This window comes from Mobula birostris, chromosome 3, assembly GCF_030028105.1.
Source record: "Mobula birostris isolate sMobBir1 chromosome 3, sMobBir1.hap1, whole genome shotgun sequence".
Taxonomy (NCBI): Eukaryota; Metazoa; Chordata; class Chondrichthyes; order Myliobatiformes; family Myliobatidae; genus Mobula; species Mobula birostris.
In genome coordinates, this window is record NC_092372.1 from 217,319,880 (window position 1) to 217,333,800 (window position 13,921).

The 13,921-nt window shown below is 46.9% G+C and overlaps 1 protein-coding gene across 4 annotated transcripts in view; it reads right to left on the bottom strand.

Annotated features, from left to right (window-relative positions):
• Nucleotides 1-13,921, bottom strand: part of scn5lab (sodium channel, voltage gated, type V-like, alpha b) — a 480,040-nt gene that overhangs the window by 265,196 nt on the left and 200,923 nt on the right. For all 4 annotated transcript variants that reach the window (XM_072254130.1, XM_072254129.1, XM_072254125.1 and 1 more), the window contains exon 9: nucleotides 4,661-4,724. In XM_072254130.1, the coding sequence (XP_072110231.1) occupies nucleotides 4,661-4,724 (64 nt within the window). The remainder of the gene's footprint in view (nucleotides 1-4,660; nucleotides 4,725-13,921) is intronic.

Here is a 13,921-nt window from a genome sequence, read left to right on the forward strand (position 1 = left end):
CGACATCCGGAGGCCGAAAACAGCAAACAAAAGGCCCTGAGATCAGCAAGTCCGGATGTTAAAGCCTGACCTCCGTGAATCTGGCAATATGGCTGGGAGCTCGGAGGCAGCCTGACCTGGATTTGGGTGGGGGAGGGGATGGTCTTGCTGGAATATGTGATGAGATTTGTGGGCTGCCCCCATCACATCCTCAGATTATGTCGGTTGTTGAGGCAAACAACATATTTCACTGTCCGTTTTGATGTACATGTGACTAATAAGTAAATCTAAATTATATTATAAAACAAACGATCCAACAAGATGGCACCAGCAACCATGGCGACGTCCTGCAGACAGCTCACAAAACTATTCCTGAACTGTGATCTATTGCAGTCTGTAATTTTCATTCTGATGATGTATTTTTTGGGCCGACTGAGCGATCTGGTGCTCCTGCTATCTCCCCGGGAATTCGGTGAGGCTGCAGCCATCGTTTCCGAACGGCGGAACGCGAACCCATGGTCAGCTCCATTACTCCTCGCTGATCGAAGCATGAAGCAAGACTGAAATCGGTGAGGACAAGAGCGGATGTTCGGAGCCATCTGCTTGCGTTTGACCGGTCTTGCTCTTGCTGCTGCCAGAGGAAGGTGCTGGTCTGATCGCCTCGGTGTGGCACGTGACTGTGGGACTCTATGGTTGAGGTTTAATGTCCTCAGTGCTGAACACGTTCCGTGGTTGTGGACTTGTTTTTGGAGGACTCTGCGGTTCATGCTCCATGCGTCTCAGGTTACTCTTTTCTCTTGCATTTGGCGCGATTTGAGGGAGGCGCTTCGTCGTGAAACTGGCTCTGAGGCTGAGGCCTGCAGTTATCGACTGAACTTACTTGGTGGCTGTGGCTCCCGGGAAGTTTCGGGGGCTCTGCCGTTTGATCAAGCACCCAATGCGTGAAAAGAAGAACAAATCGTACAAACACCAAAGAGTGAACATATAGCACACAGATTATGTTCTTTTTTTTTTACATGCATTGGCTATTTGATGTTTTCTTTGAATGGGTTCCATGGTGTTTCTTTGTTTCGTGGCTGCCAGCAGGATGATGAATTTCATAATTTGATAATAAATGCACAGTACTTTGAGAATTTGAAAATGCTGGAGGAACTCAGCAGGTCAGGCAGCATCTGCGGAGGGCAATATACAGTCGATGTTTTGGGCCGAGACTCTTTCATCAGGACTGTTCATTTCCCTCCTCAGACGTTGAATGACTTGCTGAGTTCCTCCGGCATTTTGTGCACGTGAGTGTTCTGCTCAAGATTTCCAGCACCTACTGAATCTCTTATGCCTCACCTTATCCTGAACAGGAAGGGAGAAGAATTCAGCATAAAGAATTCCTTGCGCTGGGTGAGTCCCGACCAGTGGGAAATGACCCAGTGACAGAGCTGAGCATTTGAAGGAGAGAAAACGAGAAAGGGCAGAATTGTGGAACTCTGCTCCCACAGAACCACGGGATCAGAAATCAGATGGCCGAGATCAGCAAACAGTTGCCGGGGGAGGGGTCTCGATGGATCTGGAGCCGCAGTGCAGAAACGGAGCTTTGGTCACAGAAGAGTCCCGCTCTTACCAATTGGTGGAAAAGACTCAAACCCAATTGCACTTAAAAGCAGGGCAGCACTCAAAATACTTCATCCATCCTAAAGCCTTAAGGGGAATCAGCGCAAAAATTAATGCTCCACTAAGGAACAGGAAATCAAAGCCCCAGAAAGGACAAATCAGAGGAGATGTGACAAGAATCTGCTTCTTTTCTTCATCTGTTCTACCAACAGCTTGCATGGCCCATAATCAGTACAAGGATGAAGGTGGCTCCTGTCGCCATGGCAACACCAGCTAGCCGCCTGTTGTTCATGAAGATTACTTCGTGCGGCCTGCAAGACCCTCCTTCATTGGCCTCCTCCTACGCTGGGGAGAGGAAACCACTCCAGTCTCTAAAGAGAGTGGAGCCCAGACATTACCACAAGAAGGCTTGCAGCTACAGTCTAGGCCTCACGCAGGCTTCCAAGTGAAGCCACATTTCAATCAATATTCTGCAAATGTTGTTACATTAGGAGGTAGCGCTGATCAGCTCAGATATTGATTAGTGCTAGCTGCTATCAAACTGGCACGGACTTAAACTCCATTATTTGATACTTCATAAAATCAGCCGGCCACGTTTTACCATCTTCTACCGCAAACTATGCGCCAAGCAGCTCCCCACTTATTGATGAATGTTTTACATTGCAACCTGCAAAAATAAAAATTACATCATACAACATAGAACATGACAGCACATTATAGGCCCTTCAGCCCACAATTTAGTGTCGACCTCTAAGATCAACCTAACCCTTTCCTCCTCAACAGCCCTCCATTTTTAGACCATAAGATACAGGAGCAGAATTAGGCCATTTGGCCCATCAAGTCTGCTCCACCATTTCATCATGGCTGATCCATTTTTCAAGCCATTCAATCCTGGAATCACTTCCATGAACCTCCTTTGAACCCTCTCCAGTGTCAGCACATCCTTTCTAAGATAAGGGGCCCAAAACTGCTCACAATACTCAAGGTCAGGCCTCACCAGTGACTTATAAAGCCCCAACATTACACCCTTGCTTTTATATTCTAGTCCTCTTGAAATGATTGCTGACATTGCATTCGCCTTCCTCACCACCGACTCAACCTGCAAATTAATCTTTTGGGAATCCTGCACAAGGACTCCCAAGTCCCTTTGCACCTCAGTTTTTTAAATTTTCTCCCCATTTTTCTATCATTATGTGCCAACCTAAAGAGTTTCTTAAATGTCCCTAATGTATCTGGCTCTGGCACCACCCCTGACATGGTGTTCCAAGCACTTACCACTCTCTGTGTAAAGACCCTCTGCAATGCTTCCCCATCAAACTAACCCATCTTCACCACAGCAGTTAGAGAGTCAGATAGCATGGGAACAGGCCCTTCAGCCTACCAAATCAATGCTATCCATCAAGAAATCATTTACAATAATGCTCCACTGATCCCATTTCTTGCTCCCCACATTTCCATTCACCTGCCCCAGATTTTACCCATCAGCTGCACGCTAGGGATAATTTGGCCAATTAGCCCTCTGGCCCACCCATTTTTGGGTCGGGGGAGTAAACTGGAGCACCTGGTCACAGGGAGAGCGTGCAAAGTCTACACGGCGTTGCTGTGGTCAGGATCGAACCTGGGTCTCTGGGGCTGTGAAGCAGCGGCTCTACCATCTGCTAAGTTAAAGTCTGTCCTGAGTCTTTGTGGCCCATCAGGCCGGTGCTTATGCCGGTTTCTGTGGTGTGAAGCGACTGAGAGTACGAGACTCGCCCCCCCCCCCCCCCCCGCCCCGATAGGACGCCAGTCTATCGCGAGGTTAACCCCCAGCATTTTGCCGGTACTCACTTTCAGCTGGGTGGACTGGAGCAGTGTGTGGTTAGGTGCCTTGCTCAAAGACACAATACGCTGCCTTGGCCGAGACTCGAACCCACGACCTTCAGATCATGAGCCCAACGCCCTAACCACTTGGCCACGCGCCACACCTCCACCATCTGTGCCACACCGCCATTCTTTAGGGGAAGTAATCTGACCTCTTTTGCTCAGGTCACTGCTTGTAAGCTACAAGCATCACGGCCTGGTATGGAAACACCAATGCCCTTGAATGGAAAATCCTACAAAAAGTTATAGATTCAGCCCAGTACATCATGGGTAAAGTCCTCACCACCACTGAGCACGTCTACGTGGAGTGCGGCTGCAAGAAAGCAGCATCCATCAGTGGAGATCCAGGCCACCCAGGAGATCCCTCATCTCACTGCTGCCATCAGGAGGAAGGTACAGGATCCTTGGGACTCACACCACCAGGTTCGGGTATACTTACTACCTCTTAACCATCAGGTTCTTGAACCAGAGGTTCACGTAGCTTCACTGGCTCCATCATTGAAACGTTCCCACAACCTATGGACTCACTTTCAAGGACTCTTCATCTCATGCTCTCGATATTTTTTAAAATTTATTCTTGTTACTTCATTCTTTTTGCATTTGCACAGCTTGTTGTCTTTTGCAGACTGGTTGGATGGCAGTCTTTCACTGATTCTGTTATAGTTATTATTCTATTATGGATTTATTGAGCTTTCCTGCGAGAAAATGAATCTCAGGGTTGTTACAAGGTGACATGCATGTACTTCGGTAATAAATTCACTTAGAACTCTGAACATCTAGTCTACTTAAACCACATCATTTTCTTCCCAAAACCTACCACTTTATCCATAGTACTGACAGCTGGAATTTAAAATCCATCAAGAAATGTAGTTCCTAGAAGTCTGTAACATAAATGGAAAATGCACAGAATACTCAGCTGGTCAGTTCTTTGGTAATAAATGTATTTTGAACTTTGAGGTTAAATATTTGTCATCAGAACTGGGAATGAGGAAGAAAATTAGCATTTCAAAACAAAAAAAAACACGGAACAGAGATAGAAAGAGACTTGAAACGTTAACTCTGTTTCTCTTTCCACAGACGCTGCCTGACCTGCTGAGTGTTCAGTGTAGGAGTCACATGGCTGACACCAGGAGCCATCATAATGAAGCTCATCCGGGACCCGCCCCTGCACACCACCTTGACAGGGAGCAGATGAATATTATGTTGGCATCCCACTTACCCTGCATCTGTGTTGTTTCCACAAAGTAAGGCATCCTTTTGTCCTTCAATAAGAAAGTAGTTCTCTAAATATTAACAAAGATAATATTAGTGCACTGTATAACAGAGGGAAAGAAGTTAAAAGCATCTATAACAGAGGGAAAGAAGTTAAAAGCAACCTTTTTTTCCAAATCTGATTCTTTGGTCCTTTTGCAAACCAAATGGTGGAGCAGAACATAATGATTTCATTTAAAGAGCACACAGATGGGGCCATGAGCCTGGAGGAACATGGGCTGACTTGGGTCTAGATAGTGGACAACATGGCGTGGACTCCTTGGCCCAAAGAGTCTGTGTTGTGTTGCTCTATGACTCTCTGACTCTGAAGCAGGGCTTCCCAATCTTTCCTTTTATGCCATGGACAAATACTACTCCTCCAAGGGGACCACAGCCTTGTTGTAGAGTTTGGAGGCTTGCGTGCCTCAATGACCTTGGAGGACTGGATGATTGCAAATGTCACTCCACTCTTTAAGAAGGGAGGAAGGCTAAAGAAAGGAAATTATAGGCCAATTAGTCTGACCTCTGTGGTTGGGAAAGAGTTGGAGTCTATTATTAAGGATGAGGTTTTGGGACACTTGGAGACTAATGATAAAATAAGTCAAAGTCAGCATGGTTTCTGTAAAGGGAAATCTTGCCTGGCAAATCTGTTGGAATTCTTCGAGGAAGTAACAAGCAGAGTGGACAAAGGAGAGGCAGTGGATGTCATTTATTTGGATTTTCAGAAGGCATTTGATAAGGTGCCACACATGGAGCTGCTTAACAAGATAAAATCCTATGGCTTTACAGGAAAGGTACGAGCATGGATAGAGGAATGGCTGACAGGCAGGAGCAGCAAGTGGGAATAAAAGGGGCCTTTTCTGGTTGGCTGCCGGTGACTAGTGGGGTTCCTCAGAGGTCAGTATTGGGACCGCTACTTTTCACACTGTTTGTCAATGATTTGGATAATGGAATTGATGGCTTTGTGGCAAAGTTTGCAGATAATACGAATATAGATGGAGGGGTAGGTAGTGCTGAGGAAGCAATGCAATGGCAGCTGGACTCAGACAAACTGGAAGACTGGGCAAAAAGCAGCAGGTGGAATACAGTTTTGGGAAATGTATGATGATGCATTTTGGTAAAAGGAACAATGGTGCAGACTATTATCTGAATGGGGAGAAGGTTCAAACATCAGAGGTGCAGAGGGACTGTGCAAGATTCCCAGGAAGTTAATTTACAGGTTGCATGACTGACAGTAGTGAAAACTGAGAGGAAGCTACCGACATGATGAAAGAAGCCCTGAACACCACCAGGGATGGAGGATCTTCACCGCTGACCCAAATGCCAACAGCAGTCAGTACCAACACCATTAAGCAAGGGGTCTGTGAACCCCTGGTTGGGGGCCCCTGCTTCATAGAGCACCTTTAACGTGGTAAGTAGTCCGAGCACGCTGGACTCAGTGAACCACGGGGTTTGGAACTCGGGCAGCGGGAAAGCAGGCGGTGGTAGAGACAGGCGGGCACTGTGAAGAGCCACGACCTGCAGGTCTATAGGCTGAGTGCCTCGGGAGCAGGGTGAATTAGATGTGTACCTCTGGCTGGCCAAGAACACAATGGGCCGAATGGCCCCCATCTATCCTGCAAACTGCCAACCAGAAGTACATTCTTAAAGACTACAGTTCAACAAATGATTGACATGTGCATCCGTGTAGTCGATATTTTTCCAACACCACCCTCCCCTTACCACCAACTTCTGGTGACTGGGAAGATCACATCGTCAGCACTTTGTCCTTGAGTGAACTGAAAGGATTGTCTGCATTTGTAAAATTGGGATAATCACAATATTGTGATATTTCTTCCCAGGGAGCATGTAAGCTACGGAAATAGATTAGGGGCATTTTGATAAGGCTCCAATTTAAGCCATAATCCATTGATTTATCACACAGATTTACCGATGGATGAGCATGCATCATCTGCCACTGGTCTGTGTGGGTCGGAGCGCTTATTTACATCCTCTGATTAAAGGCACATTCCTCTGCAATTATTCAGCTGAAATCAATAGCCATGATCAAGCCAGGGTTGATCATGCTGAAAACAGTGGAGATTTCTTTCAGCGTGGGAAACGTGTTGGATTGGAGTGTAGGTCTCTGGGATTTGATTTGGTGGCTGTCATGTGGTCGGGCAGTTAATCACAACACTGGCACTGTACATGAATCAGCTACGCCTATTTTCCACCCCCCCCAACCCCCCACAGGTTAGATATGAACCGCAGTGACCTTTGTACTCGGCAGCAGGGAGAGCTTTGCACATTAGTCCTCCTGTGTCAGTCAGGCCTCCCAGTCGCCCCCACCCCCCCAGCCAACTGGCCACACTTCCTTCAGGACTGGGGCCTGCACTCTTGATTAGAACACAGAGCATCACAGCTCTTCAGTCCATGATGTCGTGCCAACCTCCTGACTGACTCGAAGATCAATCTACCCCTTCCTTCCTACATAGCCCTCCATCCATGTGCCTATCTAAAAGTGGCTGAAATGTCCCGAATGTATCTGCCTCTACCACACTCCTCGTGCACCCACCACTCTCCGTGTAAAAGAACCTACTTCTGACTTCCGTCCAATCATCTTAAAAGTATGCCCTCTCATATCAGCCATCTTTGCCCTGGGAAAATTGAGCGGGTTATCCACTCTATGAATGCCTCATATCATCTTGTACACCTCTATCAAGTCACCTCTTATACTCCTCTGCTCCAAAGAGAAAAGCCCTAGCTCACTCCACCTATCCTCATAAGACATGCTCTCTAATCCAGGCAGCATCCTGGTAAATCTCCTCTGCACCCTCTCTGAAGCTTCTACATCCTTTCGATAATGAGGTGACCAGATCTGAACACAATACCATAATTGTGGTCTAACCAGAGTTTTATAGAGCTGCAACATTACCCTGCAGCTCTTGAACTCAATCCCCCAACCTAACAAAAGCCAACACACCATACACTTTCTTAACCACCCTATCAACTTGTGCTGCAACTTTGAGGGATCTGTGGACATGGACCCTGAGATCCCTCTGTCCCTCCACTCTGTTAAGAATTCTGCCATTAACCTCGTACTCTGCCTTCAAGTTTAACCTTCTAAAGTGAATCACTTCACACTTTTCTGGATTGAACTCCATCTTCCACTTCTCAGCCCAGCTCTGCATCCTATCAATGTCCTGTTACTATCCACATCACTACCAACCTTCCGGTCATCTGTAAATCTACTAGCCCACCTCTTCCACTTCCTCATCTAAGTCATTTATAAAAATGACAAAGAGCAGGAGTCCCAGAACAGGTCCCTGAGGAACACCACTGGCCACTGACCTCTGACCTCCAGGCAAAACACACTACAACTACTATCACCCTCTCCCTTCTGTGGGCAAGCCAATTTTGAATCCATGTAGCCAAGTTTCCCTGGATCCTGTGCCTCTTTTCTGAATGAGGCTACCATAGGCAACCTTGCCAAATGCCTAACTATAATCCATGTACAGCACAGACCTTCCCCTACCTTCATCAATTTGTTTTGTCAATTCCTCAAAGAATTCATTCAGGCTTGTGAGGCATGACCTGCTCCTCACAAAGCCATGCTACAATCTCTAATCAGACAAGGTCTCTCTAAATATTCATAAATCCTGTGTCTTAAAGAATCCTCTCCAACAGTTTGCCTACCACTGATCTATAATTCCCAGAATTATCCATATTACTTTTCTTGAACAAAGGAATAACATTTGCAACCCTTTAGTCTTCCAGTACTACTCCAGTGAGGAGACAAAAATCATTGCCAAAGGCAGCAATCTCTTCCCTCATCTTCCATAGTAACTTGGGGTAAATCCCACCCAGCCCCAGGGACTTCCTTATCCTAATGTTTTCCAAATGTCCCAGCACATCCTGTTTCTTAACATCAACATGTTCCAGCAAATTTGCCCGGTTTATGTTGTCTTCAAATTCGCCAAGGTCCCTCACTGGTGAGGCATGTTGACTCCATGCACAGGAAAGGATGGAGTCCCTGTGTTTGGGAGGAAACCTGATTGGCCCACATACACTTTCCATCTTGGCTCCATTACATTGCAACAAGAAGGGTATATTGGAGCCTACAGAAACAATGTCACTCTTTCTTCAGGATTTTCCAGCCAGTAACCTAGGAGGTGTGGTGTACATGGAGGGATAAGACATTCCTTCCCTCTGCTAGCCCAGGAGGTGTAGGGCAAACAACATGAAGAAGGACCTTCACCTGAAGTAACTAAGGCCAATCCCAGGTTTTCTGATATACATCATCATCATCATTACGTGCCGCGTCATGTGATGTAGGTGACCGTGGTGACCATGGTTGCTCTCGGCAAATTTTTCTACAGAAGTGACCTTCTGGAAAGTGCCTTTACAAGACGGGTGTCCTCAGCCATTATCAATATTCTTCAGAAATTGTCCACCTGGCATCAGTGGTCACATCACCAGGACTTGTGATGTGTACCAGCTGCTCATGTGACCATCCACCACCTGGTCCCATGGCTTCACGTGACCCTGATCGAGGTTGGGGGTGGGGGGGGGGGCTAAGCAGGTGCTACACCTTGTCCGAGGGTGATCTGCAGGCTAGCAGAAGGAAGGAGAGCCTTACACCTCCTTTGGTATCTCCACCCGCCACCCACTTCTGATATTATAAATTCATATAATATCATGAGGCACGTAGACAGGGTGAATGCATAGTATTTTCCTCAGCGTTCGGAAATCAAGAACCAGAGGGCATAGGTTTAGGGTGAGAGAAGAAAGATTTAATCAGAACATGAGGGGAACATTTTTCACCCAGAGGTTGGTCCATTTATGGAATGTGCTGCCAGAGGAAATGGTTGAGGCAGATCCATTCCAACTTTTCAGAGGTTCTTGGGCAGGTAGGTGGAGTGGAAAGGCTTAGAGGGTTATGGGCCAAACGCAGGCAAATGGAATGAGCTCAGATGGGAGATATGCTCAGTATGGACCAGAAGGGCAGAATGTTTCTCACCTCCACCCACACCAACCCACTATCCCCCCCTCCTACCCCTAGATCTCTCCAGACCATGGATGCTTCCCTGTTGCAGCATTCCATGTCACTGAAATGTCAGGAAAGGGTGCCAAAGATCCCATTGTGCTGAGAGTGTGGCCAAAAATAGCCCAGGCACGGGCGAGGACACTTCACACTGAGAGAGAGAGAGAGAGAGAGAGAGACAAAGCAATCCCCTTTGCAAACCTTTCTTCCCCCTCCTCTACTGTTACATTCCCTTCTTTCCAGGGTCATTCACTGCGTCTCCATCCTCCCCCTTATCCCCCTTTCCCAGACCCCACAACCCACTATCCCATCATTTCACTCCCCCACATTCGATGCTCCCTTCATTCCCCCCACCCCCAGGTATCCTAATCTCTTTCACCTATTTATTTATTGAGATGCAACTCAGAGCAGGCTTTTCCAGCCCTTCCAGCCACGCCAGCCAGTAATCCCCCAATTCCATCCAAGCCTAATCATAAGACAATTCACAATGCCCAATTAACCTACCATGTGGTATATCTTTGGACTGTGGGAGGAAACCCATGAGATCACAGGGAGAACGTACACACTCCTTACAGACTGCGGAGGGAGTTGAACCTGGGTTGCTGGTACTGTAAAGCATTGTGCCAGCCACTGCGCGGCCACGCCGCCCCCCCATCCTTCCTATAATGAAGCGCTGAAACCAGTGGACTTGGCTGGTGAACTTTGCTGGAGGTTCTGCCAGTGGAATAAGGTACACCGGAGAATATTTTGGACACGGGCACTTGTTAATTTTCAACTTGTAACGTTATGCGACAACAAGGGGCATTAGGCGCCTCCTCGCATATTGAAGGTTTTGATATTTAGAACTGTTGACCCTCGAGGTTAATCCTGGAGACTGGTGACACAGAAGCTCCACAGACCACGACACTGTTATCGGGCACAACATGTGCAAACCTCCTTCAGTGTTAACTGGGGGCAAACAGAATCATAGAGTACAAAAACAGGCCCTTCGGCCCATCGTGATGCTGCTGATCTTTTTACCCATTACACTAATCCCTTTTGTTTGCATTTGCGTATCCCTTTACACCTTGCCAATTTAAGTACCTGGCTAAATGTCTCGTATACAATAGATTTGATTCCACCACCTCCTCTAGCACTGTATTCGGATATCAACCACTTACTGAGTAAAATCCCTCAGATCCCCTTTGAATCTCCTTCCTCTCACCTTCAACCTAAGCAACCTTGCTTAAACCAACAATTCTGCCCTGCCATTGACTTATGTCTGATTTTTTTTAAAACCCCATTTTCCTGCCTTACCAACCAATAATCTGTCAATCTCTGCCTCAAATACACCCAATAACTTGCCAGCGACAAGCGGCAACAAATTCCACAGATTCACTACCATCTGGCTAAAGAAATTCCTCCTCTAAGGCAACGCCCCATTCTTCTGAGGCTGCGCCCTAGACTCTCCTGCTAATGGAAACATACTCTCCATGTGTACTCTGTCCAGGCCTTTCAGTATCAGAATGGATGCTTCTATCTTATCTGCCCTATCAAGTCCTCTCATAACCAGAAGGCATCGGAGCAGCATTGGGCCATTCAGCCCATTGAGTCTGCTCTGCCATTCCATCATGGCTCATCCCAGATCCCACTCGAACCCATACACCCGCCTTCTCGCCATATCCTTGAAACTATCCAGGAAACTATCAACTTCCATGGACTTGGCCTCCATGCTGTCTGTGGCAGAGCATTCCACAGATTCACTACTCTCTGGCAAAAAAAAATCCTCCTTACCTCTGTTCTAAAAGGTCACCCCTCAATTCTGAGTCTGTGCCCTCTAGTTCTGGACACCCCCATCGTAGGAAACATCCTCTCCACATCCACCTAATCTAGTAGGTTTCAATGAAATCCCCTTGCATTTTTCTAAATTGCAGTGAGTACAGGCCCAAAGCTGCCAAACACTCCTCATATTATTAACCCCCTCATTCCTGAGATCATCCGTGTCAACTTCCTCTGAGAAACTCTGTTATGTCCATCCCTCAGATCCCTTCGCTCCAGGAAAAGCAAACCCACCCTATCCAACCCTTTTGTTAACTGAAATCTTCCAGTCCAGACAACAACTGCAGATTGAGTTGGTGTAGAGGAAGGAAATGATTCAACTTGATTCAGCTAGATTCAACTTGAGAGGACCAGAATACAATAGCAAGGATGTAATGCTGAGGCTTTATAAAGCATTGGTCAGACCACACTTGGAGTATTGTGAGCAGTTTTGGAATCCTATCGAAGAGAAGATGTGTTGGCATTGCAGCAGACCCAGAGAAGGTTTACGAGAATGACCCCAGGGATGGAAGGGTTAACATATGAGGAGCATTTGATGGCTCTGTGCCTGTACTGACTGGAGTTTAGAAGAATGGGGGGGGGGGGTGTAAGGGTTAGATAGAGTGGATGTGGAGAGGATGTTTCCTATGGTGGGAAAGTCTAAGACCGGAGGACATGGCCTCAGAATAGAGGGACGTCCATTTAGAACAAAGATGAGGAAAAAAGTCTTTATCCAGAAGGTGATGAATCTGTGGAATTTATTGCCATAGATGGCTGTGCAGGCCAAGTCTTTGGGTATATTTAAGGTGGAGTGCAACCACATCCCTCCTATAGTGTGCTGACCGGAAAGGCACACGATACTCCGAAGTGTTGTGTGATCAGTATTTATGCAAAATTGTAATCTGAAATCCCATCTCTTATATTCTGTGTCCTGACCTACGAGGGCAAGTGTGCCATATGCCTTCTTCACCACCCTCTCGTCCTGCGTTGACACTTTCAGAAAATTATGGACTTGAACTCCAAGTGCTTTCTGTTGACCTTAGTTTCTTGATGCTCTGCAGTACGTGTACAGTTACGTTCCACCCAAAGCTCATGACCTTACACATGTCAGGATTAATTTCCATCTGCCAGTGTTCAGCTCAGCCTTTCATCTGGTCTAGTCAAGTCAAGTGAAGTTTATTGTCGTTTAACTACATACATGTATATAACATATATAATGTATATAGAAATGAGACGTCTCTTCAAACCAGGATGTAAAGCATAGTTGTACACATAACTCATGATAACTTATGAAGGTAAGGATTTACATAAAGATCTGTAAGATCTACAGATGAATCACACATAAATAACAAACTAAAAGTACATAAATTAAATTTTGTAAGGTACAGAACAGATTCACCAGTGACACTTTGAATACAATACAGCTGGGAGTTCAGAGGCCGAATGGCCTGAGGGAAGAAACTGTTTCTCATCCTGACCATTCCTTTCTTTATGCATCGGAGTCTCCTGCCTGATGGTAGAAAGTCAAAGAGGACACTGGATGGATGGGTGGGATCCTTGATAATACTAGAGGCCCTGATAAGTGTCCCTGATGGATGGTAGAAAGACCCTTATGATCCTCTCAGCTGCTCTCACAGTCTTTGTAGGGACATCAGGTCTGATGCTCAACTGCTCCCATACCAGATGGAGATGCAACTTGTCAGGATGCTTTCAATGATGCTCCAGTAAAGCACAGTTAAGATGGGGGGGTGGGAGCCTTCCTTGCCTCAATCTTCTTCAGAAGTGAAGGCACTGCTCTGCCCTCTTGTTCAGGGAGCTGATATTAAGGGACCGGATGAGGCCATCTGTGATGTGCACTCCCAGGAACTTGTTGCACTTAACTCCCTCTACGGAGAAGCCATGTATTCACAGGGGGGATGGTTTGTCTGCCCCTTCCAGAAGCCCCTAACGATTTCCCTTGTCCTCTCCTCATTCAGGCTTAGGTTGTTCTTCTCATGTCAATCCACTCCACTTCCTCTCTATAACCCGTCTCGTCACTGTTCTGAATACGGCCAGTCACTGTTGTATCATCCGCAAACTTGTCGACACGGTTTGAGCTGGACCCTGCGGCACCGTCACGCATCAGCAGTGGGCTGAGCACACAGCCCTGGGGAGCACCAGTGCTCAGCGTAATTGGGACGGGAGATGTTGCTACCCACATGGACTGACTGTGACCTTACTGTTAACAGGTCCAGTATCCAATTGCAGAGGGAGGTGTTGAGACCCAGCAAGGACAGTTGCCCCACCAGTTTCCGGGGTATATCTACACTCAGTAGCCACTTCATTAGGTAGCTCCTGTACACCACTGGGTGTATGTGCGTGGCCTTCTGCTGCCCTCGCCTTCCACTTCAAGGATTGACGTGTTCTGCA